At 41.4% G+C, this 13,299-nt stretch overlaps 1 protein-coding gene across 2 annotated transcripts; it reads right to left on the reverse strand.

The window, feature by feature from the left end:
• Nucleotides 1-25: 25 nt before the first annotated feature.
• On the reverse strand, nt 26-12,891 carry egfl7 (EGF-like-domain, multiple 7). Of its 2 annotated transcripts, none has more exons than XM_086152251.1 (9): nt 12,658-12,891; nt 7,494-7,733; nt 6,858-6,980; nt 5,372-5,484; nt 4,707-4,802; nt 3,823-4,029; nt 2,059-2,135; nt 1,417-1,579; nt 26-475 (listed from the first exon to the last, which is right to left on the reverse strand). In XM_086152251.1, the coding sequence occupies exons 2-9, from the start codon at nt 7,568-7,570 to the stop codon at nt 456-458; spliced, it is 876 nt and encodes a 291-aa protein (XP_086008377.1). In that variant the 5' UTR covers nt 7,571-7,733; nt 12,658-12,891; the 3' UTR covers nt 26-455. The 2 variants fall into 2 exon arrangements, with proteins under 2 accessions (XP_086008377.1, XP_086008378.1); XM_086152252.1 differs by lacking the exon at nt 12,658-12,891 and adding an exon at nt 10,162-11,600.
• Nucleotides 12,892-13,299: the final 408 nt, after the last annotated feature.

A 13,299-nucleotide genomic window follows, 5' to 3' on the forward strand; every position in this document is an offset into this window, starting at 1 on the left:
CGCTATCAATGATAACATCCCACACTTTTGATTCAAACCTTTTATTACAAAACATTACAAAACTAAGAAAAATGTCTACCGGAACACTGAGAAATAACTAGATGTAATCATAATTTAAAACTGATAAATACAGATGTTCGTGTCTGCCTCAGGACAGTTTAGGAGTCAGAGGACACAGCTGCACTGATGCAAAACTAAAACAGAAACAATGTGATCAGTTTGACCTCTGACCCCCAGGAGGTTCTCATTCAAATGTTACAGATATGACGAAATAGTACAACTGATGGTGCTAAAGGTATTAAAATGGGGGCGGCAGGGGGAATCAAGGATTTAACAGTGATTGAACAGGGAAATCTAAGTTCACTCTTTGGCAATGATTTGCTTGATAGCTGCATCACAGCTTTCAAAACAACTGAGGTTCCTGGTTTCTTCTGCCATCACTCCGTGATACATAGTTAATTATCTTGGCAAGAACCTTCAGAGGGAAGGGAAGAGAAAAGGGTTACCACAAAATAGTAAAGTTCGTTTTCAGAATTGATATGCAGTGTGTAGTACAATGTATCTTAAACACAGTCTTGGTCATATGACATTTGATTGCATGCAATATTCAATTGCATACTAATTCCGTGCCATTCTTTTAGTCAATTCTTAAAAAGAAACAGATGCACATGTTTGGGAATTTATTTTATCATCTTGCCTGAGGACTATTTTAGTTGATCTATTGGTAGTTGGTGCAAAATGGACAAACTGACCCTTCTCACTTGTACAGCACTTTGAAGGAATGTGCTCTATAAACATACTTATTATTATTATCATTATTATTACTTTATTAATGTTCATGTGTCTACTTTTCAAAAGGATCAATGATCCTTGGAGAACCCACATGACTGGCTGGACTTGTACCAGAGAGCTGCTCAGGGCTCATCTTTCTGCCAAAGGCCATATAAAATATGAGCAGGGAGAAAGAAATATCTAACACTAAGAAACAGAGACCAGATTCTGGGCTTTTAGCTCATAAAAACGACTCTGACATATGTTTGCCGTATTTAGCATTTCATTTTAATTGAAACTTGGCGCATCTACCACTGTAATCTGACAACATGTGATAGAATATAGGAAAAAGCCCCTATGATATTCAAAGTTGAGTCCAAATATTAAATTTGATTTTCAGTATGACAGTACAATTTATATCATTATACTCAAATAACAATGATAGACAATGCAGGAAAAATATTGTAGTATGTTAATCTTTTTCCAATAAAACTGGCTTTAATTTATTTATTCACAATTAAATTATGGATTATTCTTTTGTTTATATTTTATTCCAGCCGAATAACCCAGTGTGCCTCAAATATTGGAGACCCCCTCAGCAGTTTTTAACAATGACCATGGAATATTCATGCCGCGGTCACTCACATGTGCCGAGGCGCTCCTCAAGAAAACCAATCTGCTCACTCAGTGAGTCGATGCGGTCAAGTTGCTGGAAAGAGTGAGAGAGTAAGGTGGTTTTCTCAGACCAGCCCTCCTCCAGGGAAAGTGGGAAGAAGTTGCTGAAGGGTGCCAACACCAACTGCAGTTTCTAGATGGAGGAGAAGAAGATGAGATGAGGAAAGAGCTAAAACTCATTAGACAGGAGCCTAATTAACACTTGTTAAATCTGACATTATAAGTAATCTCTGGTCTCAAGATAAAAGTTGTTGAACCGAGATGAAACAACTTAGATGTTGTAACTCACGCTGCTGTCCTCGGTGCCTGGCAATGATCAGATTTGTTTGATAAGATTTGGCATTTTGTACAAGATGCACAACAGAAATGTAACTACATGCTTTACTGATTAATCTATCCTCATTAATAAATGATGTGTTTTGTCCAAAATATAGTGACATATGGGATGAAGGAGTCTAGCTATTAACATTTAAGAAACCGGAGGGCTCTCTGGAGAGAGATCAGGAGTGAATTTCAAAATTTCACATCTGGAATTCCTGTTGATTAAATCTGGGGATGGAAAAGATGGAAAAGGTTGTTTCTGTGTTTCAAAGATGCATAGAGCCCAGTCACCTTCTCCAGCAGCTCAACTCTGTTCCTCAGGTCCTGCACCTCCTCCGTCACGTTCTCCACCAGGCTCAACCTTCCACCTGTGGCAGAGAGAACATGCAGCAGACATGACTGATCTGTGTGCAGTTGGATTTGTGGGAATGGTCAAATGGAGGTTGCGTCTCCGCAGATTTTTCCGAGCATCCCCCCTCATCAATCCTTCCTCTGGAGTGATTCACAGCTACTGCAGAGTCTACAAGCGACAAACCTGGAGGGACTGCAGGGAATTCGGGGCACAGGGGGGCGATTTTTTAGATATGGGAACTGCCGATGAACTGATACACAAACTGCAAGAGGGGCCACCAGAAATAGATTGGCACCAGTTCATCCATCCTGTCAACATGCCTGAATTTTCAGGGAACAGGGGAAGTGTTCTCCTCCGCCCGAGGGGCACGTCCCGGGAGTGGATGCGACCCAGATTGTGATACAAAATTAGGAACACCCCCCTCTCCTTCCCTCCCCTGCTTTCTAGCTGCGCTCTGCCAGACAGACAGAGCCGCTCGATTTCTCCCAGATGTGATCCATTACTGAGACAAGAATGAGCTAAGAGACAGGGTGAGGAAAGGGGGTGGTGGGTGGCTGGTGATGATGACCCCCAGAAGAAAGGGGTGATGGAGTTGGAATGAGAACACAAACCCCAGCCAAGAGTGGAGCGAAAAAAAGGGAGACGGAGAAATTAAAATGGAGAGACCAACATCTTGTCCAACACTCCTCCACGGCAGCTTGGCAGGCTCGGAGCTATAGTCAACTTGTGGGTCCGATCAAAGATATTACGCCCATGTTTACATTTGTAATCTCCATCTCCGATCCTCTGATGACAGTGTAAAAATAGATTATTGAAGCAAAATATCTTTGCTGACCTCGCATTTTTTTGACAATGAACACAAAAAAAAAAGGCCTGTTTGCTTTCAGCCAGCCGGGTAGATGTTTAATATTTTGACTCTTCCTCATTCTGTTTCATCCTGTCTAATGTTGAGTCAGCAATCCTTTCAAGGCCCTCAACAATTCCGTATCATGTAAAGTCATTTCAGCCGGGGGATTCAACTTTGCTGTCTTTAAAACGCGAATAAATACTTCGCACTTTTGAAGGAGAGCGCGAGAGAGTTTTACTTCGACAATCTTCCTGAACATGGGACGGGGTCTCCGTCATTAAAATACAGCTGAAATCTGCAACACTTCAGGAAAGGTGAGGGTTTTTTTTTTTCACAGAGTTTCACATTGTATGACTCTCTCCCGAGAGCAATAAATTATGTTTCCACAGAAAAAGAAAGATAAATATCATCAGGTCAAATTCCATTTGAAGAAATGCAGAGGGGTTATGTTATTTTGTTGCTAAGATACAGCAAGGAAACACGAATGAAGATCAAGTTTTTCTTGCGACGAGATAACATTTGCAACATTTTCCAGAGAGCAAATATGTATGTCTATATAGAAATATGACTATATTAGCACTAGAGCTCTGTCAGAGACAGATTTCTGCTTTATTTATAGGACTCATTGGAGGGGAAACTCAGTTATAATTAGTCTGAATGATCCCAGACTCACCGTGCACGACCTTTGTCTGGTGTCGGCACCAGTCGCAGTGCATTATTACTCACGGTACGAGTTGAGAGTGGCATAGCGCGTACCAAAAGTAATAATGGACCGCGAAGCTGGCTAAGTTCTTCTGGTCTGTCCTCAAGAGTCACTGCTGATGCATAATGGCACGGCGCCGCACTGCTCACTTACCCACATCGCTGTGAACACCCACTGTTGCATGGCTGGTGGGAGATGGAAGAGGACGGTGAGGACGGTGAGGAGGGGGTTGAAGAAAGCTTTGACAGGATCGACCATCTCCAGCGAGTTGAAAGCCGTCTCTGCAAGAGCAGCGATAGCTGCCAGCTGTATTCACACAATCCTGGGCGCACGGCTGCTGCTCTCTACACTCATCCACATCTGACACGAGGAGGGACATGGAAATTCCATTTAGACTGCGGGACTTTCATGCACTCTTACACACACTTTTCCTTGTAATTTCACTCATAGACAAATGAACTTTGTGCATCAGTTTAAAGTAACAGCTAATGAGAACCGTAATAATAACAATAATAACCGGCTGTACGATGACCTCGAAGTACTTGGATGGTGAGGTGCCATTTCCAGTGATAGAATTCAACAATGCATAAAGATAATATTAACAATCCAAGTGAAGATGGTCTCTCAGATGATGTTAAAACTTTATCAAATGTTTTTTTGATTTTTCAAACAATCGAGCCAAATCACCAAACCAATGTGAGCTAGCCAGTGTTTGCTTCCATTGCAGTTTGCCTTCCATAGTACCTGTGCAAGTGTGGAAAACAATCCAAAAGAGGATATAAAGCTGTAACGGAGGTTAAAGAAAAGACACTTGGCATAATCTGAGAGTGAATAATGGACCTGATTTGTCAATATCTAAAATAGAATGTACAAATTGATTTGAGTTTTTCTTTTTTTGCAATTAATCACCCAAAACATAACTGCATATATATGCAGACACCCGCGCAAAATAGTCAAGGCTTATTGTTCACTCATAAAACACATGGACAAACTATAAAGTGGGACCACTTAAACAATGATAGGACGTATGTGCTTACCTGCTTGACACCGATGGCCCGTCCAGCCAGGCAGACAAGCACACTGGTTGGGTCTGGAGCAGGTTCCTCCGTTTGCACAGGCGAGATCACATACAGCTGTAACCATGAAAAACAAATCGGATGACGATTTTTGGGTTTCCTTCCTGCATATACAAAATCACATATGACCATCAAATCTGTATGTTTTACTTTGTTTAAATCAAGTCAAAGGTTTAAAGGTTAGAATTGTCAAGTTTTAGGTTTATTGGGAAAGTGTGTACAGGCAGAAAACAAGCAAAGATACTACTAGTGTAAGGCATTTGTAATAATCAGTATCATGACGTCATCGCTTCGGGATCATTTTGTTTGGTTTATTCTAATGAAATTATTTTCAAGAGCCTAAACTCTCTGCTAACAGAGGGATGCTATGACAGGTAAACTTTCTCTTATTTTGCATCATCGTTTCATAATGTTGTAAATGCATGGTAGGTTTCTAATCTACCGAGGCTCGGCCACCTAGGCAATATCAGTGCTGCTGGCTTTAAGAATCCTAGGTTTCTTTCTGTCTACAAGGATTCAGGAAAAGTTTTACATGTGGTGGAGGGTGAATGTTTGAAAAACTCAGTGATCTGTTTCATCTATCTTTTAAAAGACGCAAGTAAATATTCAATATCACTTCTGGTCACCTTGGTTGCAGTGCGGGGAGTGAAACCTCCGCCAGCCAGGGCAGCAGTCAGGGTAATATTGTGATAAGGGCACCGCTCTGCTCACCTGCCTGTAGGCCAGTGAGTACACTGTTCTGCGGAGACAACAACACCACAGTTAGGGAAACTCTGTTGAGCGACTGAACCGAGCTCGGGCTCTTCCATGTATCAGACTGTAAACACATTTGTGGAAGAGAGACGGACTAATCGAACCACAAACTGGCCTCTGACAGCGTTTCATATCAATCAGGTCTGAGATACCTGGATCCAGAGTGACAACAGGAGTTTGCAGAAGCCTGCTGGGTGCTTACGTTTGGTTTGCATAAATGTAATTGAGTATAAATCTGAGGCAGCAGATGAAACTAAAGTGACAAGAGTTCTGTTTTTAAAAACAATAGGATTGATTTTTATTTATTCGTTTATTTATTTATTTTTATCAGAGCAAGGAATAAGAAACAGAAGATACCCAAGTCCTACTGTTTTGCGTGTTTCTGGCCACATTGTTATTTCTTGGCTGAAAAGAAATCCAAAGTTGAACCTTGATTTTTAATGGTGAAGCAAGAGTTAAGAGAAAAAAAAAGGGAGAAACAGAGGGAATTTAAGGGGGGGCGGGGGGGCTAGAAAGCATCAGAGCTGAAGAGAGATTGAAAGTGCATAAGTATGGAGGGAGAGTCCAAAATAAACACGTCTGTGTGGGCAGGCACTTGATTTCCCGTAGTTACACAATGTACTCGATATTTAGAATTCCAGCTAAACGTGTGCCACTATGACCCAGCTGCGTGCAAAACACAGTCTTGTGTGTCTAGAGTCTCAATCTTTCTATGATGACAGACTTGACCCGTCCTAAACATGTCAAGCGTTGTTTACCCACGACCCGCGTAAACATTTTGTAATGACCGAACTAGAACACTGTTATGATCCTGCCATAACCTGAGTTGTTTTGCAGTGTACGGCTTCTTGCTCTGCTGGTAGACCAAGATTGTAAAGGTCTGCCTGATCAGGCAATGATGATTTCCAGCCAGTAGAAATCATATAATCTGCCAAATGACGTTCTCTTAAGGCCTACATCTTAAGCTAAACATAAAAAACAAAAATAACATATATTATTTGCATCGATGACCAAAGATAAATCATCCAAATCATCTGAACTATGATTGAGGGCCAAGCAGCCAAGAATACCCGCTACACTATGGTATATGACATATTAAAAGCAAATCTTAAGATAATCATAAAAATAAGAACAATATAAAAGAATATCTAAATGTTGAGAAATGCACCACTGGGGTGCTAATGCTAATGATAGCATTGAAATATTAATCCTGGAAGTCTAGAAGTGGTATTAATGCATAAATTCGTGGAAAAAAAAAATGTAATGGCCAAATGTACGTTTTTGTCCTCACAAAGTCCCCAGCAGGCTTCCGTACAGCAAAATCAGTGATGCCCCTTTCGCCACACAGATATGTCTTACTTGTATGTGCTGCAGAGGCGATGCCCCTGACACGTGGTGATGTAGGGTTTGTGCAACGGCTGGATGTACGACTCTGTTGCTATGACAACATTGTTACGGAGATCTCTGCCACACACCCTCCTCCTGGTGGAAAAGGGAGACACAAGATCAAACGTTTGAGCCCGGCTTGAAATATGGTCCCTCGGCTACATCTGCCCCGGAAACTGTGAGTGAGGCTTTTAAAAGATGAAAGCTTGAAAATGTCCAGCCTGATGGTTACTCCTTATTGTGTCAGAATGAAGAAATGATCTCTGACCTCGATGGCTCCACTTGACCTTTCGTTTGACTCTCAGTTTATTTCCGCCCGTGTGCAAATCACGTGAAAATGAAAGCATGAGTCAACAGACTCCCCCATGCTGCACTTCGCCTAATCATGTAGGACAGAAGCTTTGGCCCTGAGAGAGTGCAACCTAATATCTTAAAATGTCAATCCACCCATTTATATAGATTTGTTAAGGGTGAGAATGTCAAGCCAAGCAAAGAGGTCGCTGAAACCATTGAATGGAGCGTAGATCGAGTCACTGCATAGCCACTAAAGACCTTGCAGACCGCAACAGGCCACTATACACACAGGAAAAGTATTAAGTGAGCGGTTACCCATGGTGAGCGAAGTAGGGAGTGCCCATCACATGAAGGATGAAGAGGGAGGAAGAGAGAAGAAGCGTTTGGTACATTTTCTTCCTCTTTCCCACGTTCCCTCACTCGATCTCTCGCACTCTTCTGGTCCCCGTGCCAGTCAGAGGGAAGAGGAGAGCAGGATGAAGGAGAGGTGGCGGATCGTAGCCAAGGTCTCCTATCACCACCAAGGATTTCCTCGGGGAGGATGGCTCCGGCTACCTACACAGACACAAACAGATATACAAGTTTAGTTTGTTGTGTAATCTAAGTGAAGGACATGAACTCCAAATGTTTTTGCAATAACTTGAATGTCATGGAGTTGAGTCCTTTAGTCATTTCCTATGAAGAGGCATTCCTGTCAGCTAAAAGCGTTAGTGCAGAGTAACTGAAAGGTGTAACAACAACTGTCTATGGAAGCTTGCAGATGTAGAATTTGCGTTTGATGAGGGTGTGTGATGTGCGAAGAGGGTGGGAAACTGCATATTTAGTACTCTCACATATCCGAGCAGTGCTCAACTGCTCTAAGTTTTTGCAATATATTTACGATGATGTCAACTCGACAACTAAAAACAAGACCGACAAAACACAGGATAGTCATTTGAAACAAATGAAAGATTTGTAAGCCAATGTTATTTTTACTTTGTCAAACAGCTAAGTCATTTCAACGCACAAATGTGAGCCAAAGCAGAGTTTGTTTACTGTGCAGAGTTTGTTTACGTAGTCTAGTTGACACAAACCAGGCATCTAAAGGGATATGATCCAGAGAAAATGAATTAAAAAAATGATCAAAAAAGATGAATGTATTGTTAGAGAGAAAGTGTTTTGCTATAACCCACTCTGAAATGAAGACTATAACAGACATATTATCATTCTGCAGTATGAAGTCGAGTTCATAAACAAGTACATTTGGTGTGTTGCTTGAAAATGTAATTGGTTTTGGATAGCTTTGTGTCACCGCTGCACGGCATGGAAATGTCACTTCATACAACTTGCCAACAGCTAATGCACATTTATCAGCAAAAAGGCGCATTAAAAATGAAAGGAAAATTGATCCAGAGTGTGCTCCCTTATCGGTGTTATCGGATGTATTCGTTGGACACACACCCCGCTCCAGTGTTGTATCCACGTGACAGATTATTTCGCTACATCTTGAGAAAGAATGTGAAAATCTAAAAATGTGTAACATTTTTCTTATCCTGAGATACCCTTGTAACCTGTGTCTTTCCAATGTTAGTTGCGAGATACATTACAAGTGCCAATGTGCAATTACAGCTTCAGCCTTAAGGGGGTTGATTGGGCCCCTTGAACCAGTACAAAATACACCTGTAAGTGATTTGTACAGTGCTAGGCTCTTCTGGTTAAAGAAAGCTGAACTCTCACTGACCTGCATGAGACTGGAACTCTCTCTCACACATACACACACACACACATGCACACACACATGCACATACACAGACTCGCTTAAAAAGTCAAAATTCTCCCTTCACGGCTTATTAGATTATTACACACTGTGGAGGATTTAGAGAGCCACCCTTTGGTGCAGGACAAATGCAAGGCCAAAGTTGAAGACAGTCCATTTGGACTCTGTCCTGGCTCGGGACCAGGACCCTGAGACCCAGCCAACCGATAAACCCCTGAGAAATGTGTTGATGATCCCAGGTTGGGCACCACAGGCTGCAGGGGGAATCCTCAGGTGATACTAAGGCTGGGTTAACAGCTTGCATGTCTCTCTGATCCCCTGCTGGCTGCACGCCCGGAGGCGAGACATGCACATTAAAAACCTGTGTTCATTCACAAATCACAGCAGCCATTGTGACTTACAGCGCTTTGAAGGCAATGTGTCCATGACATGCCATAATTTCAATATGTAGAACTGCAGAATAGTGTTCTGAATTTCAAGTTGTTTCACCATGATTTAACCCAACCGTTTAACTTTTTTTCTTTTGCCGATATTCTAGTATTTCCTTAAAGATTCAAGGGCAAAAGTTCAGCCTATTTTTGTGTATGAAAGAAAAATTTGGGCCTTTTTTTTGCTGACTTTTCAGATAAAACAAAGCGAGAGCGTGATTTAAGTTATAGTTTTTTAAAGAAATGGAGGACCGGGGAGGGCAAATCACATGAATTTAAAGGAAGAAATTTGGGGGTAAATCTCAAATATTTATCCGAAGTATTTTTAATCAGTTTGTACTCCTGCATTGCTGCCGCACAGGAAATATGATGCAACAGTCCCCCCGCACACACTTAATTCACTTGCGAATTTATTTTTCTCTTTATTCCATTTTCTTTTCCTTTTTTTTTTTTGCAAATTAATTTTGCTGACTAAAAATTAAATAATGAAAAAAAATGAATACACCAAATTAAAAATAACATTTTAGGTGTCATTTTGAGTCGTGCCCGGAAGTAACTTGTCACCGCTACTTTTTCCTTGCACATAAGTAAGCCATTCTTCCATGGCCCGTTAGAAGGCGCTGTTTTCCAGCTGTGGAAACGTGTGCGTCCTGAGAGTCATCCTTCACACCGGGTACCTTCCGAGACCCCCCACGCACACGCGGACCCACGGGAGACTGCAGCGAGCCTCCGCAGAAGGCAGCGGAGACGCGGAATCGAACTGGACAACATTGTAGGGACACGAAAAATCACCACAAACCGTGCAACGTGTAACACTCGTGTCCCGTAAAAAAGAGATGATGTTCCACGGCAAAGATAAAACACGCTCCGTCTTGGACTCCGTTATATTCCGATGGCGAGAAAAGAAAAAAAAATAAAGAAAAGGGACTGGGTAAAAAAAAAGTCCGATGATTTAGACAAAAAAAAAACCAAAACTCCTCGTCAGGTTCCGTCCGGAGCGCAGACTGTCAGCGCGCATGGGGGGTGAGGGGAGGACCTCCTCCCCCCTCCTCCAGCTGGGTGTCCCGCTGCTCCCCCCAGCCCGGGCTGAGGGGACCCGGCCGTGACGTTATCGCCCCTTCTCTCAGGCAACTCTCAAACTACGAGAAATACCACGGACTGACGGACAATCCATTCAATCAATCGACTGTAATTCAAATATACAGTATGGGAATAATTTGCAGCATGTAATTAATTCTACTGAGGCATAAAGCATTTACTGAGCTGATTTTGATTTGTCCCTTTTTGTCACTTTTTTTAAATTAATTTATTTATTTATTTATTTATTCATCTATTTATTCATTCATTTATCTGTTTGTTTGTTTTTTGTTTGTATATATGTATGTTTATCGTTTCGTCTTTTACATGTGTATTCTTTTTATATGTATAGATCTGTACGGTTCCCTTGAGTGTCCACGAAGGTGCCTCAGATCATCTTCTTCTTATTTATTTATTTATTTATTTATTTATTTATTTATTTATTTATTTATTTATTCAATTATCTGTTTGTTTGCTTGTTTTTTGTTTGTATGTATGCATGTTTATCGTTTTGTCTTTTAGATGTGTATTCTTTTTATATGTATAGATCTGTGCGGTTCCCTTGGGTGTCCACAAAGGTGCCTTGGATAATCTTCTTCTTATTCTTATTATTATTATCATTATTATTATAACTGAATATAATTTCACTTTTGTGATTCTGCTTTGGTCAATACAAATTCATCTAGAGCACGACTAAAGTAATCCCTATATGAGTGGTAATACCAGATATTAATATTTGAAATAGAGCATATTTATTATTGTTATTTTACTTATTTTCCCAATTTTCCTATTTCTTTTTTTTTCCTCTCTTATTTTCTTTCCTGGAGCGAAGTTCTTGAGCTTGATATTAACAGGCGTAGGCAATATAATGGCAATGAAACCAACGAAGAATTAGTATTAGAAGTACAAGTAAAAGGATCAAACATTAACAGAAAGGAGGTGAGGAAGAGGGGGGACTGTATTCCACCCCGAGATGAGGAATCAGATGTGACATTTGACATGTCTGTTTCAAGGTACTGGAGTAGAGAAAAAATGAAAAATAATAGTAAATGAATAAACAAATTAATAAGTAAATTGTGATTGAGTCATGTCAACAATGTGTAATTGCTTTCTGTAAATATTGGAGGATAAATGCAACCATCAAGGCGTTTTTCTGAGTCACTCGCCCAGGCGTGTTTCTCACACACATGACTTCAATCTGTGCTGTTCGTCCTGAAACGACCACAGTATTTGTTTTTCTCAAAGATGGTTATCTTTTGGGCCCCAGAGTTGGCTTGTTTGGAAAAAGCTGCATTTCCTCGAGTTAAATGATGGTGCTTGTAGGCACTCTCTGAATAAATTGGTATTTTTAAAGTCTCTTATTATAACTGTTAAATATAAGCAGGCAGCCACCTCTGCATCAACCAGAGACTGGGTCTCTTAATCTAGACAGCAGCCGTATTTGGACCTAATCTGGGACAGCGGCAGACAGACCATTCCCAAATGTAACTGGACCAGACGTGGGCCTTTTAAGGTGGAGCGGCGGCTCAGTTCGAGCAGGAACATTCACTCCGAGTTCAAGTCCAAGCGCCAGCCGATCTGAAAACAGATTCTAGCCCATTCTGACCCGACCAGCATCAGAACATTACTACCAAATCAGTATATTAATGGCTTCTGTGTGTTCACACTTTCTCCCACTGTTTTCGATGATCAGGTCTATAACGCCGACAATTGGCTCACCTGGGTGCAGATTATCAACAGCAATGGAGTAAATGTATCAGGAGCCATCCACATAAACCAATGTCATTTTTTTCCTACAGTGTCATTGTTTCTCTCATTAGCTAATTTCCCCTTTTTAGGGGGAACTTCTTGTTTATTTCAGCTGACATGGCAGCCATGTGATGCATTACTTCTTTGTTAATCCTTTGCAGATTTTTTAAACTCTTGCAGATTATGATTTTTTTTTGAGGTTGTGTAATTTTGAGATAACCTTTTTTCTTGCGATTTTTAACTCATTTAACGTAATTAGTTTCTGAAATTTGTAAGACACGATTCCCTCTTGATCCCTCCTGATCCCTCCTGATCAGATTCAATTTATAATTTGGTTTTTCATGCAAAAATCGGAATCACTGAAACTTCATATTTTCAAATAGGACTTTTAAGGTAACATTAAAAAAAGAATAACACAAACCCTGATGCGGTTGATGAGTGAATGCGTGTGCATGTGTCAGGATCTTACCCTCGCACCATGGGGTCATCAGGTGCACAAGCTTGTGCATGCTGAGCGGCGGCAGATCGCACGAGCCGCCGGCACAGCAGAGCAGAGGCCTCTTCCATGCTGCCTTTCTGTTTAAGTCATAATAATAATGATAGTACCGATAATACTAAAAAAGGTACAGGGTTAAAATCTGAAAAAGCCAGCATTTCATCTCTTGGTGCTCCCGGTGAGTCGACGGGCCACAAATGAAATGTCTTTGGGCGTTTTTCACTTGCTTTTTATGCAGGGCTTCCTGTGGAACGCAGGAATTGGACGGACAATCCCAAACCGGACTTCCTGTGAGTGTTCGGCGCTGATAAAACCCCTCTCCTGCACAAACACTCCTTATCCTGCCCAAAACGCTTGGCGAATGTGATTTCTGAAGCATTCTTCTGTCCCCATTGTGGGCCACTCATCTTGAAGGGACAGGGTGGGGACTGACAAGGCAAGTGGCTTCTGCCTTCTCACCTTGTAGCCCTGTGTTGCCATTGCAGACCAGAGGAACATTCAGCATCTGCAGCTTTATTTACTGAAACAACTGTCCCGGCGCTGTAGTGCAGGGAACCACAATGGGGCCCTTCGCTTGTGTCCGATCAGCTGGTACATTTAAACGCAGGCAATTGA

This window comes from Fistularia commersonii, chromosome 9 (assembly GCF_037954325.1).
Source record: "Fistularia commersonii isolate RoL2024-O1a breed Wild chromosome 9, RoL_Fcom_v1.0, whole genome shotgun sequence".
NCBI lineage: Eukaryota > Metazoa > Chordata > Actinopteri > Syngnathiformes > Fistulariidae > Fistularia > Fistularia commersonii.